Consider the following 25,970-nt stretch of genomic DNA (forward strand, 5'->3'; position numbering starts at 1 on the left):
CCAGCTCTCTGAAACTCCTCAGGTCCCTAGGAGACTGGGCCCTTCCAGAGGGTGGAGGAGAGACTCCAAAGCTGCTGCCCCAGGGCCATAGCATGTCAGATAGGGCAGGAAGTAAACAGCAGATGTGGAAGGGGCCTTAGGGACCATCCAACTCAGATATTGCAAAGTGGTGGCCCACAAGTTGAATCTAACTCACAAATTTCATTTGACCTACTCAGTGTTTTTAAAATTAGGAAATTTCACACAAAATCTGGATTTCTGATTTTCTTGAAATATTGGAAGACCTGAAAATGTAAGGGCCCTGTTACTGCAAGGTGACAATTAGATAAAGGGGAGAAGCTGCTGTCCCTGCTTTAAGTGAGGCATATGCTCTCTAGTTTACCACCACCCTCACCATCCTCTATTGTTGTCCCATTTTACAGAAAGGTTCTCACTTTACACAAGGATCCTCACTTTACACAAGAATCCACACTTTACAAAAGGAATCTCATTTTACAAAAGAGTTCCTCCATTTTACAGAACAGTCTTGTATTTCGTCAGATTCCATTTACAGATGTCATGCATTTCACAAAAGGGTCTTTATAGAACGCTCCTCACTTTATAGAATGTCACTCCACTTTGAGGAAACCTTCTCCACATTGCAGAAATGGAATATTGCAAAGAAATTGAAAAAATTTTTTTCCTTTTTTATCAAAGAGACCTCCATTTTACAGAATGTTTCTCCAGTTTTCAAAAGGGAACACTCTAGGAAGCTCCTTACTTGCCAGAATGGCTCCTACTTTCCTAAAATGCCTTCACTCTGCAGAAGATGCCTCCATTTTTCTGCAGAGTCCTTATGTTCACAAGACCAGTCTACTTCAAGGAAGGACTCTGAGCTAGCCACAGGGTTCCTATAGACAGCTCCCCCTGCACTTCTCATACTTGACAGAGCTTTGTGTTGAAACTTTCAGAGAGAACATCTGCCAGGCCAAACAAGTTTGGCTGCAAAAGCAGAGCAGTGCAGCTGGGCTGGACCTCACATTCAAGGGGCTGGTGGAAAGAGGTGGGGCAGCTACCCCACCTTTATCCTCTGCTTTTTTCTCAAGCTGAGGGGCTCCCCTTCCCCACCCCCAACAGAGCTGGCTTCCCAAAGGACACTTTCTTATTTGCTGTTCTTTTCCACTCCCTCTTCTTTCCCCACCCCACCCCACCCCCAGGAATTCAGCTGTCTCAGGGGCCTATCTCACACCCTAGAGAGGCAGGGATCTGGAGGTTGCTGAGAGAAACATGCACTGGGGGTCAGGAGGCCTGAGTGCCAGGGCTGGCTTCTGCCCACAGTAGCATCTCACCAGTTCCTACAATGAGAAGCACACACATACTCTCCCCATTTTGCAGATGGGGAAATTGGGGTCCAGAGTTGTGAAGCAATCCCCCAGGTCACCAGGGAGTTAATGGCTGAGTTCCAGTCTGCAGCCCTATTAGCTGTCTTGAGATTAAGCCAAGGCTACATCTGGGAGAAGGGAGAGGGGGTGCTGCTGGCCAGGGAAGGGGAGAACTGGGAGCTGAAATTCCCAGAAAGAGGTGAGGGTCCAGTTCCAGTGGAAAAGTCCTTGTCCTCAAACTCAGCTATGGGGTAGACCTGCTCTGCCAGTAAGCCCAGAAGCACATGCTCAGGGCACCTGCCAATCAGTGCCGTGAAGCTACCAGAAACAATTTCTGGAGTGATTTTGCTATTTCAGTACCAATAAGTTGTCATGAGAAAATTCCAAACTCTGTTATACTTCTTGAAACTTACGATTGCATTTGGTTTCTATATTTTAATTGAATTTGAATGGAGGATGGGGTACCATTGTCTTTTCTCTGCCACTCTGTCTCTAGTAGAAATCCTGCCCTGATCTGAGGAACTGTCAGAGAGTGGGGCTGGATTCTGTGTTCATCTGTGACTGGGTTTGCACATGTTTCTCAGTATGTTGATAGCTTTGTGTTGGGTTGCAGCCTGTGGCCCCTGGGTTTATATATCTGTGTGCATAGTTTTGTTTCTTTGTGGATGTGCAGTTCTATTGGCTTTCAAGTTCAAGCCACATTGCTGGGGGGCTGGGGGCACTATGTGCTTTCCCTTCTTTGTCTCATGGACTCTTCAAAACCAGGGGGCTGTGATTGTTATCCTATTTTCCACACAAGGAAACTGAGGCTCAGATAGATGGAGAGGCTTGCCCAGGGTCACACAGTTAGTAAGTGAGGGTGTTAGGATTTAACTGAGGTCTGTGTTACTCTTGAGCCAGATATTCCTAGTGAAGGCTTCACAACATCTTAATCCATGCAGTTTGGTCAGCAAGTGTGATCAGGCCACCCTTCTTTGGAATAGTCAAGTACCACAGGTTTTTAAATTGTTGACTTTTTTTTTTTTTTTTTAGTAAATAAGACCAGATTCAAGGTTATACCTGAAATAATGTCACTGTCATGAGCATTCAGGCACCCACTGAAGGGAAATTGGGTAGAACCCACAGCTTGCCTCATGCCACCTCAGAGGCCTGGCTTCTCCTCATTTATTAGAATCCCTTCTTGACTAGAGCTTTTGGAACTCACCCCAAAAAAGTAGATTTGAATTTCAAATGTACAACAAAAATTTTTTAGTATAGCATAATACACTTTGGGGCTTCCCTGGTGGCTCAGTGGTAAAGAACCCACCTGCCAATGCAGGAGACGCAAGTTCTATCCCTGGGTTGGGAAGATCCCCTGGAGAAGGAAATGAGAACCCATTCCAGTATTCTTGCCTGGAAAATCCCATGAACAGAGGACCCTGGTGGACTACAGTCCATGGTGGTCGCTAAAAAGTCAGAAACGACTTAGCGACTAAAACAATAAACAACAGCAACAAATACATTTTTAAGTATGCATGACATATGCTTATACTAAGAAATTATTCATTGCTTATCTGAAAGTCAGACGTAACCAAGCATCCTGTATTTTATCTGGCCATCCTGTCCCTGGCCTCTCCCTCCCTTGAGCTTCCCCAGTCCCGACAGGCTGACCCCCTTGCACTTCCTGAGCCGAACTTAGCTTTTCCTGAATGAGAGTCTCTTGTCTTTGAGATTGGGAGCTCCCTGAGGGTCAGGATCAAGATTGCCCTTCGGCCTGCTGAGGGCCTGTTGGAGGGTTTGCCCCATCCCACAGCAGAGCAGGGGCTGCACCTAGGCATCCTAGGGTGCCCAGGGCATGTTTCCCATTAGCAACCAGAGATGTCTGAGCATAAGTATGTGTGCACACCCTGTGCTGCACACGTTGCATGTGGACCTGTGAGCAGCTCTGTGGTTCTCAATGGGTCTTTGCAATTTTCCTCACTGTCCCCCCACTCAGACCAGGGACCAAACCTGTGACCCCTGCAGTGAAAGCCTTTGGTCAAGTGACTTTCTATGGGGGCGTGCCCTTTGTGGCCTCTGTTCTAATGGGTACTGGGGGCTCTGGTAAACCCAGTGGTCAAGGGACAGTGCTGGTGGAAGACCTTGTCAGGTGTGTGGGTGTGGGTGCAAGTGTGAGAGAGAATATTATGGATTATCAACCATAAAAAATGGACTGGAAGATTCCCCTGGCAGTCCAGTGGTTAAAACTCCACTTCCACTGCAAGGTGCACAGGTGGGTTTTTTTTTATTATTAATTTTAATTGGAGGATAATTGCTTTACAATATTGTGTTGGTTTCTGCCACACATCAACATGAATCAGCCACAGGTATATATAATGTCCCTTTCCTCTTAAACCTCCCTCCCACCTCCCACCCTTGGTTGTCACAGAGCACCGGGTTGAATTTGCTGCATCATACAGCAAATTCCCACTGGTTATCTATTTTACATATGGTAATGCTTTCAATATGTTTCAATGCTACTCTCTCAATAAAGGGATGCAGGTCTCAACCCTGGTCAGGGAACTAAGATCCCATATGTCAAGCAGCTTGGCCCAAAAAAATTAATTTAATTTAAAAAATGGACTGGAGAAAATCAATGCAGGACTTAAGGGGGTGGGGATGGGATGGGGCAGTGGGAAGAGCTCTGGTATCTAGGGCAGGGGAAGACCTCCCCTGGGAGCTCCCTGAAGGCAGAGATAGAATTTTCACCTTCTCCAGCACCTAGTCTACTAGGATCAGAGCAGGGCTCAGAAGTATTCGGGAGACTAAACTAAGCCAAGGGAAGCCAGAGAGTTCAGCATGGTCGTGAGGGGCCATAGAGAACTAGCTGGGAAGCTTCTATTTTCCCCATGGGCAATGGGGAGTTCATGGCAGGTTCTTATGCAGATAAGTGGTATGACTTGAGCTGGAGGTCCGTTAGCCACTTACAGGGAGCAACACGTGGAGCCATGGGGGACACTAAGGGGAAACATAGGAGGAGACAGGAAAATGTAGGCAGAGGAACATGGAGGGAACACTGCAATAGGAAAGAGAGGGATCTTCTATCTTCTTCCCTCAGTGGAGCCCTGCCTGGTTCTTGGCCAGGCTCAGGCTCCTGAATTGAAACCCTGTTGTCATAATCTGTGGGCAGGCTTGGGGGTGTTGTTCTCACCAGCTGCACTGGCTCCTGACTTTCTGAAGCACTGGGGCACACCTCTGCCCCTGTAGGTTCCCCTCTTTCCCAGCTACCTCTTGGAAAGCAGAGTTAAGAAGTCTGGTCTCAGATCAGTCTGCTGCAAGTCTGTCACTGACTTGCTTTGTGACCTTGGGCAAGTCACTGCTCCTCTCACTGCCTTCGTCTCTTTGCTAGAATCTGCCCCTCTCACCTAGGAATCCAGGGTGTCCCTGAATATATCAGTCCCATTCTGCAGGGCTGCCTGCAAGGAGACAGAGAGAAAGGAGAGGCAAGCTCACCTGTGAGCTCCCAGGTGAAGTGGGTGGGAAGGGAGCAGAGAGTGAGCCAGAGCAGGGCCACAGAGGGTGGCATGGTTACCCTATCCCCAGGACAAACAGTGGAGAGAGAGAGAGGGGTCCTAACTAGAGAGGGGCTTGACCACCCTGGATGGACTGGGTAGGGAGGGCTTACCCAGGGAGGCCTGCCTTCTTTGAGGTATGGAGACAGGGCCAGGTGAGTGCCTCCAGGCCCAAGGAGGCAGACAAAAGGTACCTGCTGGGACCCTGGCACCCGTGTGTGTTACCCTGAGAGGGGTCTGCATGGTGGGGTGTCTGGCTTTGCTCTGTGGATCTCTGGACCTCTCAGCTGTTCTCTCTCTGTCTTTCACTTTCTCTGGCCATGTGGTCTCTCAAAGTATGTCTCTGTATGTGCCGCCCTCAAGGTGATTCATCCTCATCAACCCCACGCCCAGGGGGAGGGCAGGGCAGGACCAGGCCAGGATATGCTGAGCAGAGCAGGGTAAGCAGCCCAGCTGAGCTGAGAGGAGCACCTCCTCCCTCCCAGCCAGGGCCCTGCCTGCTATGGGAAAGGAAGTGAGGAAACTGCACCCAAAGCCAGGTACTGAGTGGGGGAGGGGGGCTCAGCTCAGGGCCTAGGGCACCTTGTTCCTTCAGGGCTGGGAGGGGACCATGGCCTGAGACCCCCGGGTCTTTGTGACTGGATTGTGGCCTGATGGAGTCAGAGACCCTGGGAACCTGTTGGAACCCTGTAGGTTGGGCTACTCCCTCCCTCCAGGACTAGGAGACCTGAAATTTCCTGCTCCTCTTTTTGCCTGTGACCCAGTAGAGTATTTCTGTGTTGTAGCTGTATGTTTTTGCAACAGAGGCTGCATGTGACACCATGACTATATAGACCAGGAGGCAAATGTCGTGTGTATACCTCAGCCCCTAAGACCCAGGGGCTCCACGGACATGTTTGTTTCATGAGTATGACATAGTAAGTTACGCCATGTGTGATTGTGTGTCTGTGATTTTGGGTACATGGTGGCAGGTGACTTTGTATTGTTTAGTCATTGTGCAAGGTTGTGTATGACATGGTATAATAACCCCCGATGGCTATAGTCTTGTGACTGTGTGAACCATTTGCAGGTGTAAACCTGTAACACCATATCCTGGTGTGTATGACACTGTGGCCCTGAGATTGTGAGATACGGTGTAAATGGCACTGTATATCTTTGTGACTCAGTGGAACCATATTTGAGGAGTATATAAGTGGGTATACGATGGTAAGTGGTTAGGTGATTGTTATATGAGCCTATGTGTGAAATTGTAGATTTGCCACTGTGTGACTTATGTCTTTGTGACTGTGCATGGCCATGTTTGACAGTGCATGTAATACTGTGAGGGTGTATGATAATATGTGAAGCTGTGACTGTGGATCTTTGTGACTATGTGTGACCAGGCTTTCAGAAGCGTTTTGGCACGATTGGATGTTTGAATTTTGTGTCCCCAAAGTTCAGTGAAACAGTGTGAATAACACCTGTGTCTCTGTGACTGAGTGAACCCATTTGTGACTGGTCACGTATGAAACTGTGACACAGGGTAACAGACTCTCGGTGGCTATGAGAGGTCATGTGACTGTGGCATGGCAAAATTGGCACCATGTGTGGGTGTGAGTTCTGGGGGCTCTTGGCTGCCACTCCCTCTCTTGTCCTGACACCTATTTGCTGCATCCTTCCCTACACGATGGTCTTTCATAGCTCTCTTCTGCCCACAGGCTGGTCACCCAGCTCATCAAACTGCCATCCGGGGCTTGCCCTCTCTACTCTGCTTCCTCCCTGACTTCTCTATCATCTGAGACCTGCCACACACAGATCCCTGCCACACTCTTTGCCTTAGAATGTGTCATCTCTGGGTGCAGAGGTCCCCTCACACCTCCCAGACTGAATCTTCTCACCTCAGGGTGACCATCATCTCCCCCAGGACCAAAGACAGAGGTGGGTTTAGGGACCCCACAGTGAAGGAAGAGGGACAATGCAGAAAGGCCTCACTTTACTGAATTTTTTTGCCTGGTGTCCTAAAGATGTTCCTGTAACCTGAACTCTGTGTGCTGGCTGTGTGTGGGTGTGTGTAGGTGTGGAAATAGAGGAGGATAGTACAGATTAGTGAGAAGCTTGGATTTTAAGAAGCAAAACTTTTATTCATGAAATATAATTTCATTATTTTCAGCTATATAAAATTGTAGAAAAGGGAGTCCAGATATCCTCAGGAACTGAAGAAAATGTGAAGAACGGTTTAGGCTCAGCATCTCACTATGACTATATAAAAAACGGTGCAAGCATGTACACAAACCGTAGGCTTCTCGTGCCTGCCCCCAGCCTGGTTAAACTCCCTAGTAATGATGCCTGCTGACATACAAGAAATCAATGTACTAACCACAAAGAACTCTTGTCTATTAATGAAAACAGCTAGCCACAACCCTGGGCCTGGCTCCCCATCTGACTGCTGGAGTAAAGGTTTCCCAGAAAGACAATGTAGCCAGGAGAGGGGTTCAGAGGAACTCGATACCACAGGTACCTGCTAAGACATACAACTTTCCAGTCTCCTTTGGGATAATCAGTTGCTTAACGCACAGTTTCTCCCTTTCTGCAGGGATGCACCAGGGAAACCGGATCTTGGTTAAAAGTTTGTCCCTTGACCCTGGCCAGGGCCTTGAGCCTCATCCAGAAGGTCCCCAGCGACTTCGCTCAGACCCAGGCCCCCCCACTGAAACCCCCAGCCAGCGTCCTTCGCCACTGAAGCGGGCACCGGGCCCAAAGCCACAGGGTAAGTGGTTCCAGAGAGGGGATAAAGAAATGTCCCAGGAGAGGGGACAGAGGAAGGGGAAGGTTTGCCAGTGGCCAAGGAGAAGGCTTGTTAGAAGGACAGGAAGCACCACAGTCTAGGAGCAGAGGGCTATGACCTAAAGCTAATGAGCACATACTGGCATCTCACCTCAGGCCAGTTCTGTGCCTGTCTCAGGCAAAGGTGCAGACCGGGGGTTTGTGGAGGGGCTTGTGGCCTGGCTGCAACAGCCAACTTCAAACTCAGCCTATTGGGATCTCCCCTCTTTATCCCATCCATCTCTCTAGTCCCCCCGAAGCCCAGCTACCTGCAGATGCCCCGGATGCCCCCACCACCTGAGCCCATCCCACCCCCACCATCACGCCCACTGCCTGCAGACCCCCGAGTAGCCAAGGGCCTGGCCTCCAGGACAGAGGCCAGCCCCAGTTCTGCAGCAGTATCCTCACTGATTGAGAAATTTGAAAGGTGAGTCCAGCTCCCAGGGGACCCTGTGGGGGGAGGGTGGGCCTGGAATAGAAAGGACAGTTGTAAGACAGGCCTCTCAGTCAAGCTCATGCCCTGCCTCCATGTGTGTCTACCACCCACCTCAGAGAGCCTGTGATTGTTGCCTCGGATAGGCCAGCCCCTGGCCCCAGCCCAAGTCCCACAGAGCCAGCCATGTTGCCACAGCCACCCCCACAGCCACCAGTGCCCCAGCTCCCCGAGGGCGAGGCATCCCGCTGCCTGTTCCTGCTGGCTCCTGGGCCCCGGGATGGCGAGAAGGTACCCAATCGGGACAGCGGCATTGACAGCATCAGCTCACCATCCAACAGCGAGGAGACCTGCTTCATCAGTGATGACGGGCCCCCTAGCCACGGCCTCTGCCCTGGGCCCCCTGCCCTGGCCAGTGTCCCTGTTGCCTTGGCCGACCCCCACCGGCCCAGCTCCCAGGAGGTTGATAGTGACCTGGAGGAGGAGGACGACGAGGAGGAGGATGAGAAGGACAGAGAAGTCCCAGCACCCCTGGTGGAGAGACAGGAGTCCGTGGAGGTATTGACCCACGTTCACTGAGAGGCAGGACTGTGTGGAGAAACCAGAAGCCTGGGTTTTACACTTGATTCTTTCCCCAGCTCAGTATTTCTCAAAATAGGGCATTGTTTCCACTTGGAATGTTTGGCTTCCCTGGTTCCCTGGTACTAAATATCAGTAGCAGACCTGTACCGTGTCCCTGCATCACTGTAACTACAAAAATGACCATTCACAGTTCCAAGTGCCCATGAGGAAAATTGTACCCTCATCTGAGAACCACCAGCTGGGCCTCAGTTTTTCCATCTTAAAGATGGGCATTCTGGTTGGGGATCTTTAGAGTCCTGCTCCAGCTGGACAATCCCCAGATTCAGTAGCTATGTGAGGTTGGGCAAGCCTCTGCTGCCCCACCATAATGTTAGTTTCCTTATTTGTAAAATGGAAAGTCACATCCAGAGAGACTTCCAGACAGCTGGCCTCTGGAAGGGCACAAGAACTTAGAGCCCCCTAGGAGCCTGAGGCTGTGGGACAAAAGCTCTTGGCAGCAGGAATCCCTTTCTGTGCCCCAGCAGCCTAACACTGCTTCTGAGGTATCCTTGCACTTAATTAGGTCATAGCCAGAATACCTGTGTCACCAGAACCCAGCTCAGATGTGGGAGCCAAGGTCTGGGACTCAGCAAATGTGTGTCCAGTAAACAGGCAAGAAGGCCAACAGGCAATGAGTTTTATACACTTTTATTCTTTTGGGTTTTCCTCGCACCCCAGGTACTCAGCAAGCCTTTACTGACAATGAACTGAGTGGGTGAATAACTAACATTTATAGTCTACTTAATCCATAGCGTGCTATGTTTCACTTACATTAAATCATTTAGTTGACTAAATTAAAAATGGACTTAGGTCCTATTATTATCTGTATATGTAGATGAAGAAACTTAAATACAGAACATTTATACAACTTATTCAAGCTAGTAAATGGCAGAGCTACAATTTGAACCTAGCTAGGAAGTCTGACTTTCTAGCCCACACCTTACCCACTACACTATGCAGAGTGAATAGAGGGAGCAGGTGGCCTGGTGAATGAGTGGCTGAATGAGAAGTACACAGTATCAGAATTGAGGGGTGGCCTTTATGACACACAGGGGAGTTGGAGTGAAGCTGTGGGGCTTATGGCTTCAGGGATGGGAGGTACAGTTATCTTTAAGTGGCATTAGGTATAGAGCAGCATTTATGGTATTCTGAGAATTCTAGGGGTTTGGGTGAAGGTTAGGGTACAGGATGATAGACCAGCAGTTGCCTCTTCTCTCTTCAGTTGACTGTGCAGCAGAAGGTGTTCCACATTGCCAATGAACTCCTGCAAACTGAGAAGGCTTACGTTTCCAGGCTCCATCTCCTGGATCAGGTGAATGGTCCTGCAAGGGCACCAGGGCACCAGGATCTGGTAGGTGGGTGCCAAAGAGGAAGTGAGAGGGCCTGAGCCTAACCCTATCAGTGGGGCCAGAATCTAGAGGTGGTAAGGCTCCTCTCTGACCTTGACCCCCATCCTGTCCCCCTAAAGCCAACTCTGATTCATCACCCTAAGCTTGATCTTTGTATCAACCCTCATTCCTAAGCCCTAACTACAACTCTAATCCAGATCCTGAATTAACCTGGCTGTGAACCAGACTCTGACCCTCATTCTAAACCTGGCCCTATTCCTGACCCCCAAATCCACTAGAATCCCTAGGGGTAGGAATTTTTGTCTGTTCACTGCCTGGCACACAGTAGACACTCAAAAATATTTGTTAAATGAATGGATCTAATTCCAACCTTCTCTCTGACCCTGAGTCAAATTCTTACCTTGACCTTGATCCTGACTTAATTGTTCCAATGTCTACCTCTAGATCCTAACCTTGACAACCTGAAATCAACCCCACACACAAGCCTCACTCCGTTCCCTCACTCCTCAGTATCAAGATCAGTGCTGATCCCAAAGCTCCATAGAGCTGCCCACAAACACTGCCCTCACCTGCAAGCTGCTCCTTTCCCAGCCAAGCCCCAGGCCCCACTGGGCTGAGCACACATGCCCTGCCCCACAGGTGTTCTGCGCTCGGCTGCTAGAAGAAGCTCGGAACCGCAGTTCCTTCCCAGCTGACGTCGTCCACGGCATCTTCTCTAACATCTGCTCCATCTATTGCTTCCACCAGCAGTTCCTGCTGCCTGAGCTAGAGAAGCGCATGGAGGAATGGTGAGGGGCCCCAGATCTAGGCTGCCCATCTTCCTGTCCACTTGCCTGCTGAGCCCAGGCCCAATGTGTGCACTAGAGTTTGTTCCTACCTGCCCTCTCCCCTCATCGCCTTTCACAAAAAGAATCAGGCCTGAACTCTGCTTTCCAGGCCCTCTCAATCTAGAATGAAACAAGATCAGGACTCAGAAAATTACAACAGAATAGCAAAGCCCTAAAAAGTATAAGGTTAGGAGCCAAATTGGTTGGGGTCAAATTCCAATTCTGCCACTTGCTAAATTTGTAATGTTAAGCAAGTTTCTTAAGTTACTGCGCTTTAGTTTCCTCAGCTGTGAAATGAGGGTAATAATAATGGCCTACCTTGTAGGGTTATTTTAAGGACTGAATGAGTTGATACATGTAGAGAGCTTAAAATAGTACCCAGTATATAGTTAAGTGCTAAGTTTTGAACTGTGGTGTTGGAGAAGACTCTTGAGAGTCCCTTGGACTGCAAGGAGATCCAACCAGTCCATTCTGAAGGAGATCAGTCCTGAGTGTTCATTGGAAGGACTGATGTTGAAGCTGAAACTCCAATACTTTGGCCACCTGATGCGAAGAGCTGACTCATTTGAAAAGACCCTGATGCTGGGAAAGATTGAAGGCAGAAGGAGAAGGGGACGACAAAGGATGACATGGTTGGATGGCATCACCAACTCAATGGACATGAGTTTGGGTAGACTCCGGGAGTTGGTGATGGACAGGGAGGCCTGGCGTGCTGCGGTCCGTGGGGTCGCAAAGAGTCGGACACGACTGAGTGACTGAATTGAACTGAAGTGAATGTGAGCCATTTTTTAATCAGTGCTATGATTGTTGTTGTTGTTATTCCCTGGTGGCTTAGACAGTAAAGAATCTGCCTGCAATTCAGGATACCTGGGTTCAATCCCTGTGTCAGGAAGATCCCCTGGAGAAGGGAATGGCTACCCATTCCAGTATTCTTGCCTGAACAATTCCATGGACAGAGGACTGGTGGGCTATAGTTCATGGGGTCACAAACACGACTGAGCAGCCGTGTTTCACTTTCACATCAGTACTATGATAGAGCTGAGAATGGGAGGCTGTGGGAATCAAAGGGACCAAAACTAGCTTAGGGGTTAACAAAGGATTCAGTGAAGAGGTGAGATCTGAGCTGAGTCCTGGGGTAGAAAGGCAAGGTTCATAGGCAGTCTCCTGGCTTCCAGGCTCGCCTCTTCCAATTCATCCTTTAGTGTCTATACCACCTTCCATAATGGTCTTTCTGAACAACAATCAGACCAGACCATTTTACTTCCTGATTAAATCATCTCCATGCTCCCCACACCCACAGGATAAAGTGCATGTTCATGCTACATGAAGTCACTTCCTACATCTCCCCAACTACTATGACCACTGAGGGCTGAACCAAGGCCACTTCTTGTTGTCTCCCCCAGCAGACTGTGACCAATGAAGGTCTGGTTCTGTGTGTCCTCCAATAGACTGTGACTCTTGAGGAGTGCAACCAGGTCTGGTTACTTTGACTCCCCTACCAGACCATGACCTTCTCAGGGATCAGCTAAGTGTGGCTTATTTGTGTCACCAGAATAACCCAGTACAAGGCTGGGCACAGAATCAATAGGCAGTGTATGAAGTGGCCCTTTCAGGTATCCCAGGACGAGTCTTCCCTTGTGCTCAGGGCAGGGCAGAGTTGGGGTGGGTGGGCCCAGGCTGTGGTCTTAGGTCATGCTGAGCCTTTCAGCCTACTTATTCTATAATATAAGCAGCATTTCCAAAGGAACAGACTGGCTGAGAAGTAGATTTCCAGGACTGGGATAAGAATAGCCTGTAGAGTGGGGGCACTGTGTGGGACAAGGATCAGCAGAACCAGGTCAGCCCCTGTTTCCACCCCAGGGACCGCTACCCACGCATCGGAGACATCCTGCAGAAGCTGGCACCCTTCCTCAAAATGTATGGCGAGTATGTGAAGAACTTTGACCGAGCTGTGGAGCTGGTCAACACCTGGACAGAGCGCTCCACCCAGTTTAAAGTGATCATCCATGAGGTGCAGGTAAGCAGTGAAGCTGGATGGGACCAGCTGAGATGGACAAGTCTGTGGGGACCTGGTCAGGGGTTTTGGGCCAGACCTGAACCCTCCTGCTTCTGCCTGTCACAGAAGGAGGAAGCCTGTGGCAACCTGACATTGCAGCACCACATGCTGGAGCCCGTGCAGCGCATCCCCCGTTATGAGCTGCTTCTCAAGGACTATCTGTTAAAGCTGCCCCATGGCTCCCCAGACAGCAAGGACGCCCAAAGTGAGTACATACAACTGGGCCCTCCTCCCCACCCCACCCCCGCCAAAGACAACTAACAGGGTCAGCCTTCCATTGCCATGTAATTGAGATCTCAGAGTAGGACCTCCAAACTGAAAAGCCCACCTTGAGTGTCTGGAATGAGACCCCAAGATGAACCTCCAGGTTGAGGTCTCTGCCTGAGCACCTAGACAGGACATTCATGAGTCCCCCAGCCTGAAGTTTCCAACTGGAACTCCAGAGTTTGATGGGTGTACTCAGAAAGATCCCCTAAAGGGATCTCTTCCCTAGGTTAAGACCCCAAGGCTGACCCCTTGACTGGGTCTCAAATGAAGTTGTCCCCAATCCAAAATGAAGCTGAGCTTAAACCCTCAGGGACTGAGCCAACAGGCTAAGAGCCCAGACTGACCCTCTCACGCCAAGTTTTCTTTACTGAATCTCCACTGCTGAGCTCCCCAGAAAGAGACGTGTCTCATCAAGCCCCTGACTTTCCATTCTCCACATTTAGAGCTTCATTCCATACCCACCAGTCACTACCCAGAATAACCCTCCCAAAAGAACCTCCAAGTCTTTCATCAGAACCCCATAAAATCACCTCCCTAGTACTGAGTACCCCAGACTGGACTCCATATTTTCTGCCTCCCAGATTTGGATCTCTAGGCTAAAATACCACCTCCCTAGACAAGTACTCACACATTGAACCACTAGCAAGGATTTCATTCTGATTCTTTCAATATGAGACCCACTCCTCAGGGTTATACCCCAAGAGTGCTCCCCAGAGTCTTCCCAGCTTTCTCTCCCCAGACTGTTATTTCCATTTATTCCTTCATTAACATAATAGATCATTCCTTCATCTATTTACTGAGTACCTTGGTGCTCTGTGCGTTGTCCTAGGCACAGGGGATATGGAAGGTGAACAAGACAGACAAGGTCCTTGATCTCACTCAGGGAATGTGTATTCTAGTCGGGGAGATAGACAGTAGACAAAAGTCATAAATACACAGGAGAACATTAGATAGGTGCTATGTGTGATTCAGAGAATGAGAGGGTGATGTGACAATGACTGGGGGGGCCAACCTTAGACTGGGTGACCTCTTAAAAGAGAGGATATTTGAATCAAATCTGAATAATAAGAAGAGGAGAGCCATGTGCTGAGTAGGGAGGAGCATGTCCCAGGCAGAAGCAATAGCAGGTACAGAGTTCCTAAAATCAGCCCTCAGATTGAGTTCACCTAACTTAGTTTCCTGTTTTATACCAATCTCAGCCCTATATGAGTTCCTAGAATAAACTTCAGAGCTTGAGTTTGGCCAGCTGAACTCCCCACACTGAGCCCAAAGATGAGCCTCTCAGAAAACTTCCCAGTCCAGTTTTCTGAGGTGCTCAGAATGAGAATTTCTGAAGGACAGCCAGCCTGAGATGTGCTCACTAGGCTCCCCAGTCCAAGATCTTAAGTTGACCTCCCTATTTTTTTTTTACCCCTCAAACTAAAATCCCCAGGTAGAGCCCCAGAAAGTGCCTCCAGATCTGAGCCCCACTGAATTGTATCTCTGATTTCACAGTGACTTTCCTACTTTATATTTCCCAGACTGAACTCTGGAGCCTGGACCCTAGACTGAGTTCCCCAAACCAGGCCAGCTGGAACTCCTGGCCTGAGCAGCAACCCCCGAGTCCAAGACTGAACTCTAACCAAGATCCTAGACTGCCCAGCCCAGACCAGGCCCCATCAGAGCTTCCAGATCAAACTACCAAGCTCCTAGACAAAGCTCCCCAAACCACACTCCCTAGCCTGAACCCCCAAAAGAAATCCTGGACTGAAATCCCCACACTGAATCACCAGACAGAGCCTGTACCCACTGGACCCCTGGAAAAGCCCATCTATACCCTCACACAGGATACCTCCAGACAGAGTTCCTGATAGCAAATTAGTCTGAGCCCAGTGGCCTCTACAGGCCTGAGCTTATATGACCACAGCTTGCCAGAGTCTTCTTCCTGCCCCCTTTCCTGGGCACTGCCCACCTCCACGACCCAGCATACTCCATGCAGAATGTGTGGAAGAAAGGGCAGCTCTAATGTCAGCTCTGCTGCCTCCTGGGGCACACAGCCTAGGGTTGCACCTCTTCTCTCTGATTCTCAGTTTCCTCATTGGACAAACAAGGCACATAAGGTTGTTATGAGGGTTGAAGAATGCTAGGCAAAGCATCTATTCAGGAGCCCAGGAAAAGGTGGTAGAACCTTTTCCCCATCCTAGGGAGCTCCTCGTCTGCTGAGGGATACAGATAGGTAAATACATGGTGAATACATAGTGTGACTGGCAGGACAGAAGGGAGCAAAGGGGAAGGTGGGAACCCAGACAGTGTCCTAACCCAGCCTGGGTACTGAGGGAAGGCTTTTTGGAGGAGGTGAGCTGAATCCAGAAGACTGAGTTGGCCAGATGAAGCAAGACAGGACATGTTTAGGGAGGTGCAAGTGGAGAAGGCTGGAGAGGTCAACAGACGCCTCTGTTGACCAAGGGCTTAGAATGCCAGGCTAAAGGACTGGGTCTTTACCCTGCAGGCATAGGAGAACCACTGACAGATTTGAACAGAGGAGTGACAGCAAGCTGTGTGTAAAAACGCGCCCTCTGACAGCTAGGGTGGAAAAGGGCTGGGAACTTGGAGACTGGCACCTGAAAGGCCTGAACTGGGTTAGGGATCACAGATCTTGAGCACCAAGACTTGGTCATTGAGAGACAGCCTCCTGGGAAAATAACACTTGCTTGGTCAACCATGTGGACTCTCTTCAGAAGCACCTGTGCATATTTTCTGAATGGGAAAATCCAGCACCATGCAAACAAGAGTGGGGTACAGTGCAGCTGGGCCTCAAGCATGGACAAGATTCATTAGTGTGTGGAGATGCATAGGGATTTATTTCGTATTTTTTTCTGATACCTAGTCACAATAGGAAGTATGGAAATACAGGAAAGCTGAAAGAGGCAAGGAAGAAAATCATCTATGATACAAATAAGAGAATAAGAGTGAGGAACATTTTGACATAATTCCTTACTGGTATTTTTTATACATATATTTGTGGCATTGAAATCATGTGGTATACACAAGTTTGTATCCTTTCCTTTTCCTAAAATACCCTGAGCATTTCACAGATCACGAAAAATCCTACAAAAGCATCATTTGCAAAGGTTGTTTAGTATTGTGTTATATGAATGCACATTACTCTGTTTAACTGAACCCCTACAGTTGCATTATTTCTGGTTTGACATTACTGTAAACACCACTGCAACAAAGTGTATTTGTACACAGAACACGTATTTTCTTAGTATAGATTCCTATCATCAGAATTATTGAGACAAAGAATAGAACTGTCTCTGTTTCTTTATATGACTTGTTTTCTGATTATAAAAGTTAATACGTATTCTTTGCCAAAAATTTGGAAAAAGAAGACAGTGAAATCACCCATAGTCCCATCATCCAGAGACAACTTTTTTTTTAATTTATTTAATTGGAGGCTAGTTACTTTACAATATTGTAGTGGTTTGTGCCATACATTGACATGAATCAGCCATGGGTGTACATGTGTTCCCTATCCTGAACCCCTCTCCCACCTCCCTCCCCATCCCATCCCTCCGGGTCATCCCAGTGCACCAGCCCTGAGCATCCTGTCTCATGCATCGAACCTGGGCTGGCGATCTGTTTCACATATGATAATATACATATTTCAATGTTATTCTCTCAAATCATCCCACCCTCGCCTTATCCCACAGAGTCCAAAAGACTGTTCTATATATCTGTGTCTCTTTTGCTGCAGAGACAACTTTTTTTTTTTAATTATTTATTTATTTTTTGCTGCACTGGGTCTTCCTTGCTGCAGGTGGGCTTTCTCTAGTGGTGAACAGGAGCTACTCTCTAGCTGCAGTGCTCAGGCTTCTAGTTACAGTGGTTTTTCTTGTTGCAAAGCATGGGCTCTAGGTGCGTGGGCTTTAGTAGTTGCAGCTAACCGCTCTAGAGCACAAGTCAATAGCTATGGCACATGGGCCTAGTTGTCCTCTGACATGGGATCTTCTCGGAACAGGGATCAAACCCATAAAACCCTGCATTGGCAGGCAGATTCTTTACCACTGAGCCACCAGGGAAGCTCCTGAGATAATTTGTTAAACATGGGTATATGTCCTTCCAGTTACAGATGTAACTATTACAGTTATTTTGTTAGTGGTAATAATAATCTTAAGCTTCCATTTTATTGGCTGCCAGCTATTTCATGTCCTGTGGTTCTGCTACTACTGTGGCATTAATCGAGTCGTTTTCTGATTTTAAGTGATGTTGCTATGGACATCTTTGAGGCTCGCACTTTCTGGAATGGGGAGGGTGTGGTCAGGCCAGGAGGAGGTATTCAGGGAGCAGAAAAGCTCCCAAAGCCTTTTTTTCTGCTAGCCCCTATCTGACCTCCCACTCTGTCTGCAGAGTCTCTGGAGCTGATAGCCACAGCAGCAGAGCACTCTAATGCTGCCATCCGCAAAATGGTGAGTGGCCCTTCTAGCCCCTGCCTTTCCTTGGCCAGCCACCTATCTCCATCCTGGGGAGTGGGAGGCTTGCAACTTGTGGACATCTGAGGGGAGGCCGGAACCTCAAACCTTGCCCTTTACTCACTACCAGGAGCGAATGCACAAGCTGCTGAAGGTATACGAGTTGCTAGGAGGTGAGGAAGACATTGTCAGCCCCACCAAAGAGCTCATAAAAGAAGGCCACATCCTTAAGCTGTCAGCAAAAAATGGGACCACTCAAGACCGATACCTCATACTAGTAAGTGCCAGGGGTAGGGGTGCAAGTGGGCTACACCACCCCTACCCTGCCATGCCACATTGACCCGGTACTCACTCAAGGCTGTACTTCCTGCTCTCCATTCCTTCCTCTACTAATGCACTGTATTTTTACCACCTATACTGGGCATTTTTTTTCTCAACTTTACAGATTATGTAACTAAGACTTAGAGAGAACTGACTTGCCCAAGGCCAACCAACTAGGAAGTGACTCCCATGCCTAGGCTCTTTCCTTGCAACCTTTGTGCCCAATCTGGTCTGTTTTCTCCATCTATTGCTTTGAGTCCCCAGCAGTAAAGCTTCAGGAGTCCTGTAAGGGAAAGGAGCTGAGCCATAGGCCTTGTGGGGCCTCCACACATACATCCAAAACCTTTTCCTTCCTAGTTCAACGACCGCCTCCTTTACTGTGTGCCCAGGCTGCGGCTCCTTGGCCAGAAGTTTAGCGTGCGGGCACGCATTGATGTAGATGGCATGGAGGTGAGCACCGGGAGGTGGGAAGGGGAACCTGGCGTGGGACCTTGGTGCTGGGAGAAACAAAGATGTTCTGACTCTGACCCCAAGTGTGTGCATGTGTGCAGAGGGCAAGGGCCCTGTGGAGCTCAGTAGGTGAGCTCAGTAGTTCACCAAGCCCTTTTCTCTCTCCATCCAGCTGAAGGAAAGTTCCAACCTCAATCTGCCTCGGACCTTCCTGGTGTCAGGAAAGCAGCGCTCCCTGGAGCTCCAGGCCAGGTACTTGCCCTTGCCTATATCTTCTCTCCAGCCTCCTGTTGCCTTCAGATATGCTGAGGCATTCTAGACCTAGTGCCAGGGCACTGGCTACCTCCCTAGAGAAGAGAGTATTCCAGAGAAAGGATGGGTCCCTTTCCCCAAAGATGCTTGCTCTTCTGATGGGTTTTGTTAGAGGAGAGGGAAGAATGAGATAGTAATCCAAACATGAGTAACAGGAGCACAAATAGTTTATTGTGGATTGAGAGATTTAAGAGAAATAACAACCAAATGCAATGCCTGGTCCATGATAGGAGTCTTGTTTGAGAAAAACAGCCCTAAGAGACATTTTCAAGACAGTAGGGAAAATCCTAAACATGAACTGGGCATTAGCTACCAGGGCATTATTGCTAACTTTCTCAGGTGTGATAATGGTATACGAGGATATAGGGGAATGGCCTTTTTTTTTTTTTGGTGATGTATGATGATTTAGTATCATGATATCTGTAACTTATTTTTAAATGATTTATATCAGCCTATATATATATATATATATATACACACACACACATATGTATAAGATATAGCAAAATATTTTTTAAATTTGCATCTATTTAGTGAATATATATTTAATGTATTTGTGTTATCCTATCTACTTTTCTGTATGCTTGAAATCTTGCATAATAAAAAATCTTTAAAGAACAAATTTTAGAATAATTTCCAGCCATTTAACAAAGGGGCCTTCATATCCATTCTCTACTTGAATGATTATAATAATAGTTCACATTTAATGAAGACTTGCTCTTGTGCCAGAGGCACAGTTTTAAGTTAACTTTAACTTAAGTTTAAATTTAATAGTTGAACTCTCAAAACCCTTGAAGTAGCCTCTGTTACTATCAACCCCATTTTACAGATGAGGAAACTGAGGCACAGAAGAGTTATACACCTTTCCCAAGATCCCACAGCTAGAAAGAAGCAGAGCTGGAATTGGTGATAGGGTATCGAGGCCATGGTCAGGGCTGGAGAGTGAATGCACGTGGGTAGATGATCTACTTCTGAGAGGCAGCAAAGAATTAAGAAATCAGAGTCAGAACTCTCATTGCTGGGACTGCATGGAGGCAGGAGAAAGAGATGAATGTGGGCTAGAGGGTGTCCTGGAAGATGAGAGAAGGGAATTGGGTTTGATGCTCTGAGAGACTAAGCATCTCAGAGGCCTGAAGCCAGAAAAGTGAGAACAAACGTGACAACAGGCACAGCCAGGGGAGGGCAGATGTGGGGCCCAGTCAGGGCTCAACAGAGCCTAAGTGACTGGGACAGGTCATCAGCTAGGATGGGAAGGAGAGGGCTGAAGAGGGATACTGGGCCCAGAAGGGTGCACCGAGCAGTGTAGGGTTTTCTCCTAGTAGCAGAGGGAAGGCATGGAGAGTTTGCTTTGCAGTTGCTTTTTTGCCCTTTAAAAAGTTGTTTTTAATGAAAATTTTCAAATAACCACAAAAGTAGAAATACAAACACTCATATGCCCACCACTTAACTGATTCTCAACTTTGGTGACATAGGAATCAACTGAGGAGCTTTAAAAAATACTGATGTCTGGGACCCACCCCTGGAGACTTTGGTTTAATTTGTCTGGGGTATAGCCTGAAGATGGGGAGTTTCAAAAGCTCCCCAAATGATTTTAATATTATGTGCACCAGGGCCTGGAGAATTCATGGACTACAGTCCATGGGGTTGCAAAGAGTTAGATACCACTGAGCGACTTTTACTTTCACTTTGCTCTGCCAGCAGGAACAAAGAAGGTGATGTTGCTCGTATGATTCAACTTGGCACCAGGGTTTAGAACCACTGACTTAGGAATCAGTATATATTTTTGCCATATAAATATTTTGCTGAACCATTTTAAAGTAAATTACAGACATGACTCTTCACCCCTATATACTTAAGTATGAACTGCCAAAAACACTATTGTGGCTCTTAAACATCAAATGCAATATTGTTTAGTGCAAAGAAGTTAGAAAATATAGATAAATAAAAAAGAATTTGTAAAAAAGAGTACAATCAGAATAAAGTAAAATCCCCTAGAACCATACCACCCAGAGACAGTCAGTGCTGATGTGTTGGCAGAAAGTCTTTCTGACTTCTCCTCTATTTGCATATGTATACACACACAGAAACACACAATGTTTCCTTTCCATATTTTATTATGAGTATTTTCCAAAATAAAGGAAAGTTTAAATACAGTGAACACCCAAGCTCACCATGTAGATTCAAGTGTTAATATTGTGGTATATTTACTTGATCATAAATCTATCATTTCATCCACCTACCAATCCAATTTTTTTAATGCATTTCACCAAGTAAATTGCAGATATCATACACCTCACTCCTAAAGACTTTGGCATGCATATCGTTAACTAGCATTCAATATTTGTTTAAGATCTCCTCCTTTTTCTTGAGGCAAATTTTCAGAGTGAAATGCACAGGTCTTAAGTGTACCACCGATGAGTTCTGACAAATGTAAACACTCATGGCACATGTGTTTTTAAACAAAAAGGGAATGCTATGTTTATTTTATATATGTTGCTTTGAGTTAACATATTATAAACAGCTTTTTCACTTATGTTGTGTGGAAGTAGTGATATATACTATCATTTCTTTTTTTAAAACCTGAGCCCCTGTTGTTGGACACATAGACTGCTTCTAATTTTTCATGACAATAAAACAGCATTGCAGTGGATATTCTTGTAGCTAAATATTGACTCACATCCTTGATTTTTCATGAAATGATCCTAAGGATACAGTCATATTTTCATATTAGAAAAATACTTTTGATGTCTAAAGTCTATCAACAAAGGCTTCCTTTGTGGCTCAGCAGGTAAAGAATCCACCTGCAATGCGGGAGACCTGGGTTCGATCCTTGGGTTGGGAAGATCCACTGGAGAAGGAAAAGGCTACCCATTCTAGTATTCTGGCCTGGAGAACTCCATGGACTGTATAGTCCATGGGGTCACAAAGAGTCGGACATGATTGAGTGGCTTTCACTGGAGTGTAACTGTGGAAGGAGATTAGAGGAGGCCAGGTGGGAGTCAGCCAAGAGGCTGGCTCCTACTCCTAGTGAGCTGTTAATGGGCCTGCACCAGGGCAGACAGGAGAGTTGAGGAAGGAAGGCAAAAGGAAGGAGCAACACACTGACTGAGCACCTAGTGTATCAAGGATTGTGCTGGGCACTTTACACATCACCTCAGTTACTGCTTTAATAGCTCAGTTGGTAAAGAATCTGCCTGCAATGCAGGAGACCCCAGTTCGATTCCTGGATCAGGAAGATCCCCTGGAGAAGGGAAATTCTCCAGTATTCTGCCCTGGAGAATTCCATGGACTGTATAGTCCATGGGGTCACAAAGAGTCAGACATGACTGAACAACTTTCACTTTCCAGTTACTGCTCAGAACAACCCAGGCCGATAATTATCATCCATTCTTACAAGTGAAGAAAAATAAACTGCCCTCCTTTCTCAAACTTGACATTCTAGCACAAACAGGGAACTGTTCATGGTTTCCTGTACATTCTATATGCTAATTCACACACTTCAACCTAACCCCCTCTACTTGAGGGCTAGCACCTCCTTGAGGAAAACATCTTTAGTAGCCCCCACCCAAACTCCAGGATGGGACAGGTTTCCTGGGCTCCTCAGCCCCATTTTCCCTCTGTCACAGCACTGATTCCCCTGTATTGTCCATGTCTGCCCCCGTGAGCTCCTTCCTTGATGTAGGGTCTGCTCTGAGGCCCAGGCTCCTAACACAGGGTCTGGAAAGTATTAATAACTGTTCAATAAGTAAACTCAGGTTATATGACTTGCCTAAAGGTCACATAAGTGGTAAGTGAAGGAGCAAGAAGGTCAAACTCAGATCTTTCCAACTCCAAAACATCTGCTCTTTACCACTCCAATTGCTTTTGGTTGGCCTGCCTAACCCAACATCTTTCTTTCCCCCTGCCCCCACCACCTTCCCTACCCAAGGACTGAGGAAGAGAAGAAAGACTGGGTCCAGGTAACATCTAAGAAGGCTTTGTGGTAGGGGGCTGGAAGAGTATTAACAGGTCTTCTGGGGGTGGGGGGCTCAACCCTAATATTCACATCTGACCATAATGGGCCTGGACATCTGCCTTCCAATAAATTTTACCATCCCCATTTTACAGATAAGCAAACTGAGGTCCAGAGGTTAAGGAGAAACTACCCAGTTCTTTAGAAAGCTGGCTCCTCTGAAGGTGTAACCTCAGTGAGTTAAGCCCTGTAAAACATTTAACCCCAGACATTTGTCAGGAAGGCCTTCTGTGGCTTTTCAGCCACTGATCAATCCCCTTCCCCCATTTCACAAATATAAGAACTGAGACCTGGATTTTGGGAAGGGACTTACCCAAGGTCATACATCTAGCAAGGTATAGAGCTGGGTCTAGAATCCAACTTTTCTGACTCCAAGCTAGTTTATAGGACAGTGAGGTAAGGGTGGAAATAGATAGTTGGGTTTTGACCTCTTATTTCTTATACCTCTCCCAGGCCATCAACTCTACCCTCCTGAAGCACGAACAGACGCTGGAGACCTTCAAGCTGTTAAACTCCACAAACAGGGAAGATGAAGACACACCCCCCAACTCTCCGGTAAGAGTCCACATCCCCTCCTTCTGCACCAGGATCCCCTCCAGACCTCCAGGTGCCCACCTTACCTTGAGATACTCCTCTCCTCTTCCCAGAGAGGCAGTAGATGACTGCAGAAGCACAGGCTTCTGTTGGTAGGGTCATAGAGAAATTATTGGGGAAACTAATGCCCGAAAAGTATTGGTACAAGTGACAGGTTTTCAATAGCACAGTGAAGTAGAGCAGAGCCAGGACTCAAAGGCAGGTCTTCGGAATCTGTCGGTTGCCTACCAATGATGATCCAAGCCTGGGCGAGGGCTGGATGGACTGGGCTGGGGAGTCTGAGTTTGACTCTCTGACTGGAGACCTGGCCCTCTCTCCAGAATGTGGATCTTGGAAAGCGGGCACCTACGCCCATCCGAGAAAAGGAAGTCACCATGTGCATGCGCTGCCAGGAGCCCTTCAATTCCATCACAAAACGCAGGCACCACTGCAAGGCCTGTGGACATGTAAGTGTTGAGAGGCAGGGGCAGAGCTATGGAACAGACAGGCTGGCAACCCAAAGGCCCACTTCTAAGAGGGCACCCTCTAAGTGGGGGGAGGTTGTGAAGTTCACTGTGGGAGTTGGTACACTGAAGGGGAAGACCCACTGGAATCAGGCTGTTCTTACCCACTTGCCACCCCAGGTGGTTTGTGGGAAGTGCTCCGAGTTCCGGGCTCGCCTTGTCTATGACAACAACCGTTCCAACCGTGTGTGCACTGACTGCTACGTGGCCTTGCATGGGGTACCCGGGAGCAGCCCAGCCTGCAGCCAGCATACACCCCAGCGCCGGAGGTCCATCCTGGAGGTAAGACCCAGGCCCCTCAACTGACCACAGGGGCACCAGCCACTCATGCAGTGGTGACTAAGGCCTGGGCATCTCTGAAATTGTAATACCATGTGCATGCGCTGAACAAGTGACCCCAGGCTTCGAGTGAATAAAATGAGTACAAAAGTGAATCAAAGAGTAATTTTTATTTAAGTGCTTTAGATGTTTAATCTTCACAGTAACTTATCTATCAATGCTTTTCCTATTCTTGTTTTACAAAGGAGGAAACTGAGGCCCAGGGAGGTATATTTGCCCAAGTTACACAGTGAGTGGCAGAGCTGGGATTTTCTTTTGACTAACAAAATACCTTTTCTTATTACAATGGATATGTGCATTGAAGAAAGTTAGACATCATAACCAAAAATAATAAAAATACCATATTCCTTTAACCCAGGGCTTCCCTGGTAACTCAGTGGTAAAGAATCTACCTGCCAATGCAGGAGACACAGGTTCAATCCCTGAGTTGGAAAGATCCCCTGGAGAAGGAAACGGCAAACCACTCCAGTATTTTCACCTGGGAAATCCCACGGACAGAGGAGCATGGTGGGCTACAGTCCATGGGGTCGCAAAAGAGTTGGACATCACTTAGTGACTAAACTACTACTACAAATTCCTTCGACCCAGAGATTACCACCATTAATGCTTATGCTTCCTATCTTTCTAGATACATGCACATACATAAACTTATGCTTTGTAACTAAATTGAGGTATTTATTTAACACTTAAAGAAAGCTAACTCCATGCCAGGCACTCTTCTAAGCACTTTACATATAGTAACTAATTTAATCCTCAGAACAGCCCTATATGCTCTCCTTCCAAGTCAACATTTCCATCTAGGGCTGGGATTCTGAGCCTGACTACCTTACCCACCCACCCACCCAACCCCTTAACCACAGTGCTAAGTTGCTTCTCACTGAGTATAGGGAATGCATGTGATGGAAGACTGAAAAAAAGATGAAGTGTAAATGCATAAATGACTTGAGGAATAAATGGACTGATGGAAGAATGCCTGACTGACATTTAGGGGCTTCCACTGAGAGTTACACACCCCTCCCACCAAGCCTTAGAGGCAGTAGCCATGGCCCGAATCCAGCAGATAAGCCTGGCTTTGAATTTCAACTCTCACTGGGTTGCTGCTGCTGCTGCTAAGTCGCTTCAGTCCGGTCTGACTCTGTGCGACCCCATAGACAGCAGCCCACCAGGCTCCCCCGTCCTAGGGATTCTCCAGGCAAGAACACTAGAGTGGGTTGCCATTTCCTTCTCCATGAAAGGAAAAGTGAAAGTGAAGTCGTTCAGTCATGTCCGACTCTTAGCAACCCCATGGACTGCAGCCTACCAGGCTCCTCCGTCCATGGGATTTTCCAGGCAAGAGTACTGGAGTGGGGTGCCATTGCCTTCTCCCTCACTGGGTTGACAGTGGGCAAATCACTCCTGCCACCTGAGCTTCAATATTCTCCTGAGACATGTGAATAGCAATCCCTATGCTGAGGTGGTGCTGGAGCCAAGGTAGGCCTCCTATCAATATTGATGCCCCTCATGTCTCTGGTCACAGAAACAGGCCTCAGTGGCTGCGGAGAACAGTGTCATCTGCAGCTTCCTACACTACATGGAGAAGGGTGGAAAAGGCTGGCACAAGGCATGGTTTGTGGTCCCTGAGAACGAACCCTTGGTGCTGTACATCTACGGAGCCCCTCAGGTATGTATCCTACTCCTGGTCCTTTCAGCCACCTGGCAAAGCCAGGCTACTCTCCTTTCTTCTCAGTCCTTCACCTCTCCTT

The 25,970-nt window shown here is 47.7% G+C and overlaps 2 protein-coding genes across 7 annotated transcripts in view; one reads left to right on the forward strand and one right to left on the reverse strand.

Moving 5' to 3' along the window:
- The window catches only part of TSR2 (TSR2 ribosome maturation factor), a 73,069-nt gene that overhangs the window by 40,822 nt on the left and 6,277 nt on the right, over positions 1 to 25,970 (reverse strand). The gene's annotated exons all lie outside the window — the stretch shown is intronic.
- FGD1 (FYVE, RhoGEF and PH domain containing 1) overlaps positions 1 to 25,970 on the forward strand; it is a 38,175-nt gene that overhangs the window by 10,843 nt on the left and 1,362 nt on the right. Inside the window, exons 1-18 of one of the 5 annotated variants that reach the window (XM_086388552.1) lie at positions 5,396 to 5,430; positions 7,280 to 7,384; positions 7,464 to 7,637; positions 7,943 to 8,120; positions 8,246 to 8,684; positions 9,970 to 10,059; positions 10,736 to 10,884; positions 12,784 to 12,940; positions 13,046 to 13,184; positions 17,636 to 17,694; positions 17,828 to 17,974; positions 18,376 to 18,468; positions 18,641 to 18,720; positions 22,709 to 22,739; positions 23,246 to 23,347; positions 23,707 to 23,832; positions 24,010 to 24,171; positions 25,745 to 25,888. In XM_086388552.1, coding sequence (XP_086244678.1) covers positions 7,466 to 7,637; positions 7,943 to 8,120; positions 8,246 to 8,684; positions 9,970 to 10,059; positions 10,736 to 10,884; positions 12,784 to 12,940; positions 13,046 to 13,184; positions 17,636 to 17,694; positions 17,828 to 17,974; positions 18,376 to 18,468; positions 18,641 to 18,720; positions 22,709 to 22,739; positions 23,246 to 23,347; positions 23,707 to 23,832; positions 24,010 to 24,171; positions 25,745 to 25,888 — 2,268 coding nt within the window. In that variant the 5' untranslated portion in view covers positions 5,396 to 5,430; positions 7,280 to 7,384; positions 7,464 to 7,465. Of the gene's footprint in view, positions 1 to 5,395; positions 5,431 to 7,279; positions 7,385 to 7,463; positions 7,638 to 7,942; positions 8,121 to 8,245; positions 8,685 to 9,969; positions 10,060 to 10,735; positions 10,885 to 12,783; positions 12,941 to 13,045; positions 13,185 to 17,635; positions 17,695 to 17,827; positions 17,975 to 18,375; positions 18,469 to 18,640; positions 18,721 to 22,708; positions 22,740 to 23,245; positions 23,348 to 23,706; positions 23,833 to 24,009; positions 24,172 to 25,744; positions 25,889 to 25,970 lie in introns of those variants that run through there. The other 4 variants (XM_086388550.1, XR_015159271.1, XM_086388551.1 and 1 more) reach the window with 4 other exon arrangements.

This window comes from Bos grunniens, chromosome X (genome assembly GCF_055505025.1).
Source record: "Bos grunniens cultivar Pamir isolate PY7600 chromosome X, Bosgru_T2T1.0, whole genome shotgun sequence".
Lineage (NCBI taxonomy): Eukaryota > Metazoa > Chordata > Mammalia > Artiodactyla > Bovidae > Bos > Bos grunniens.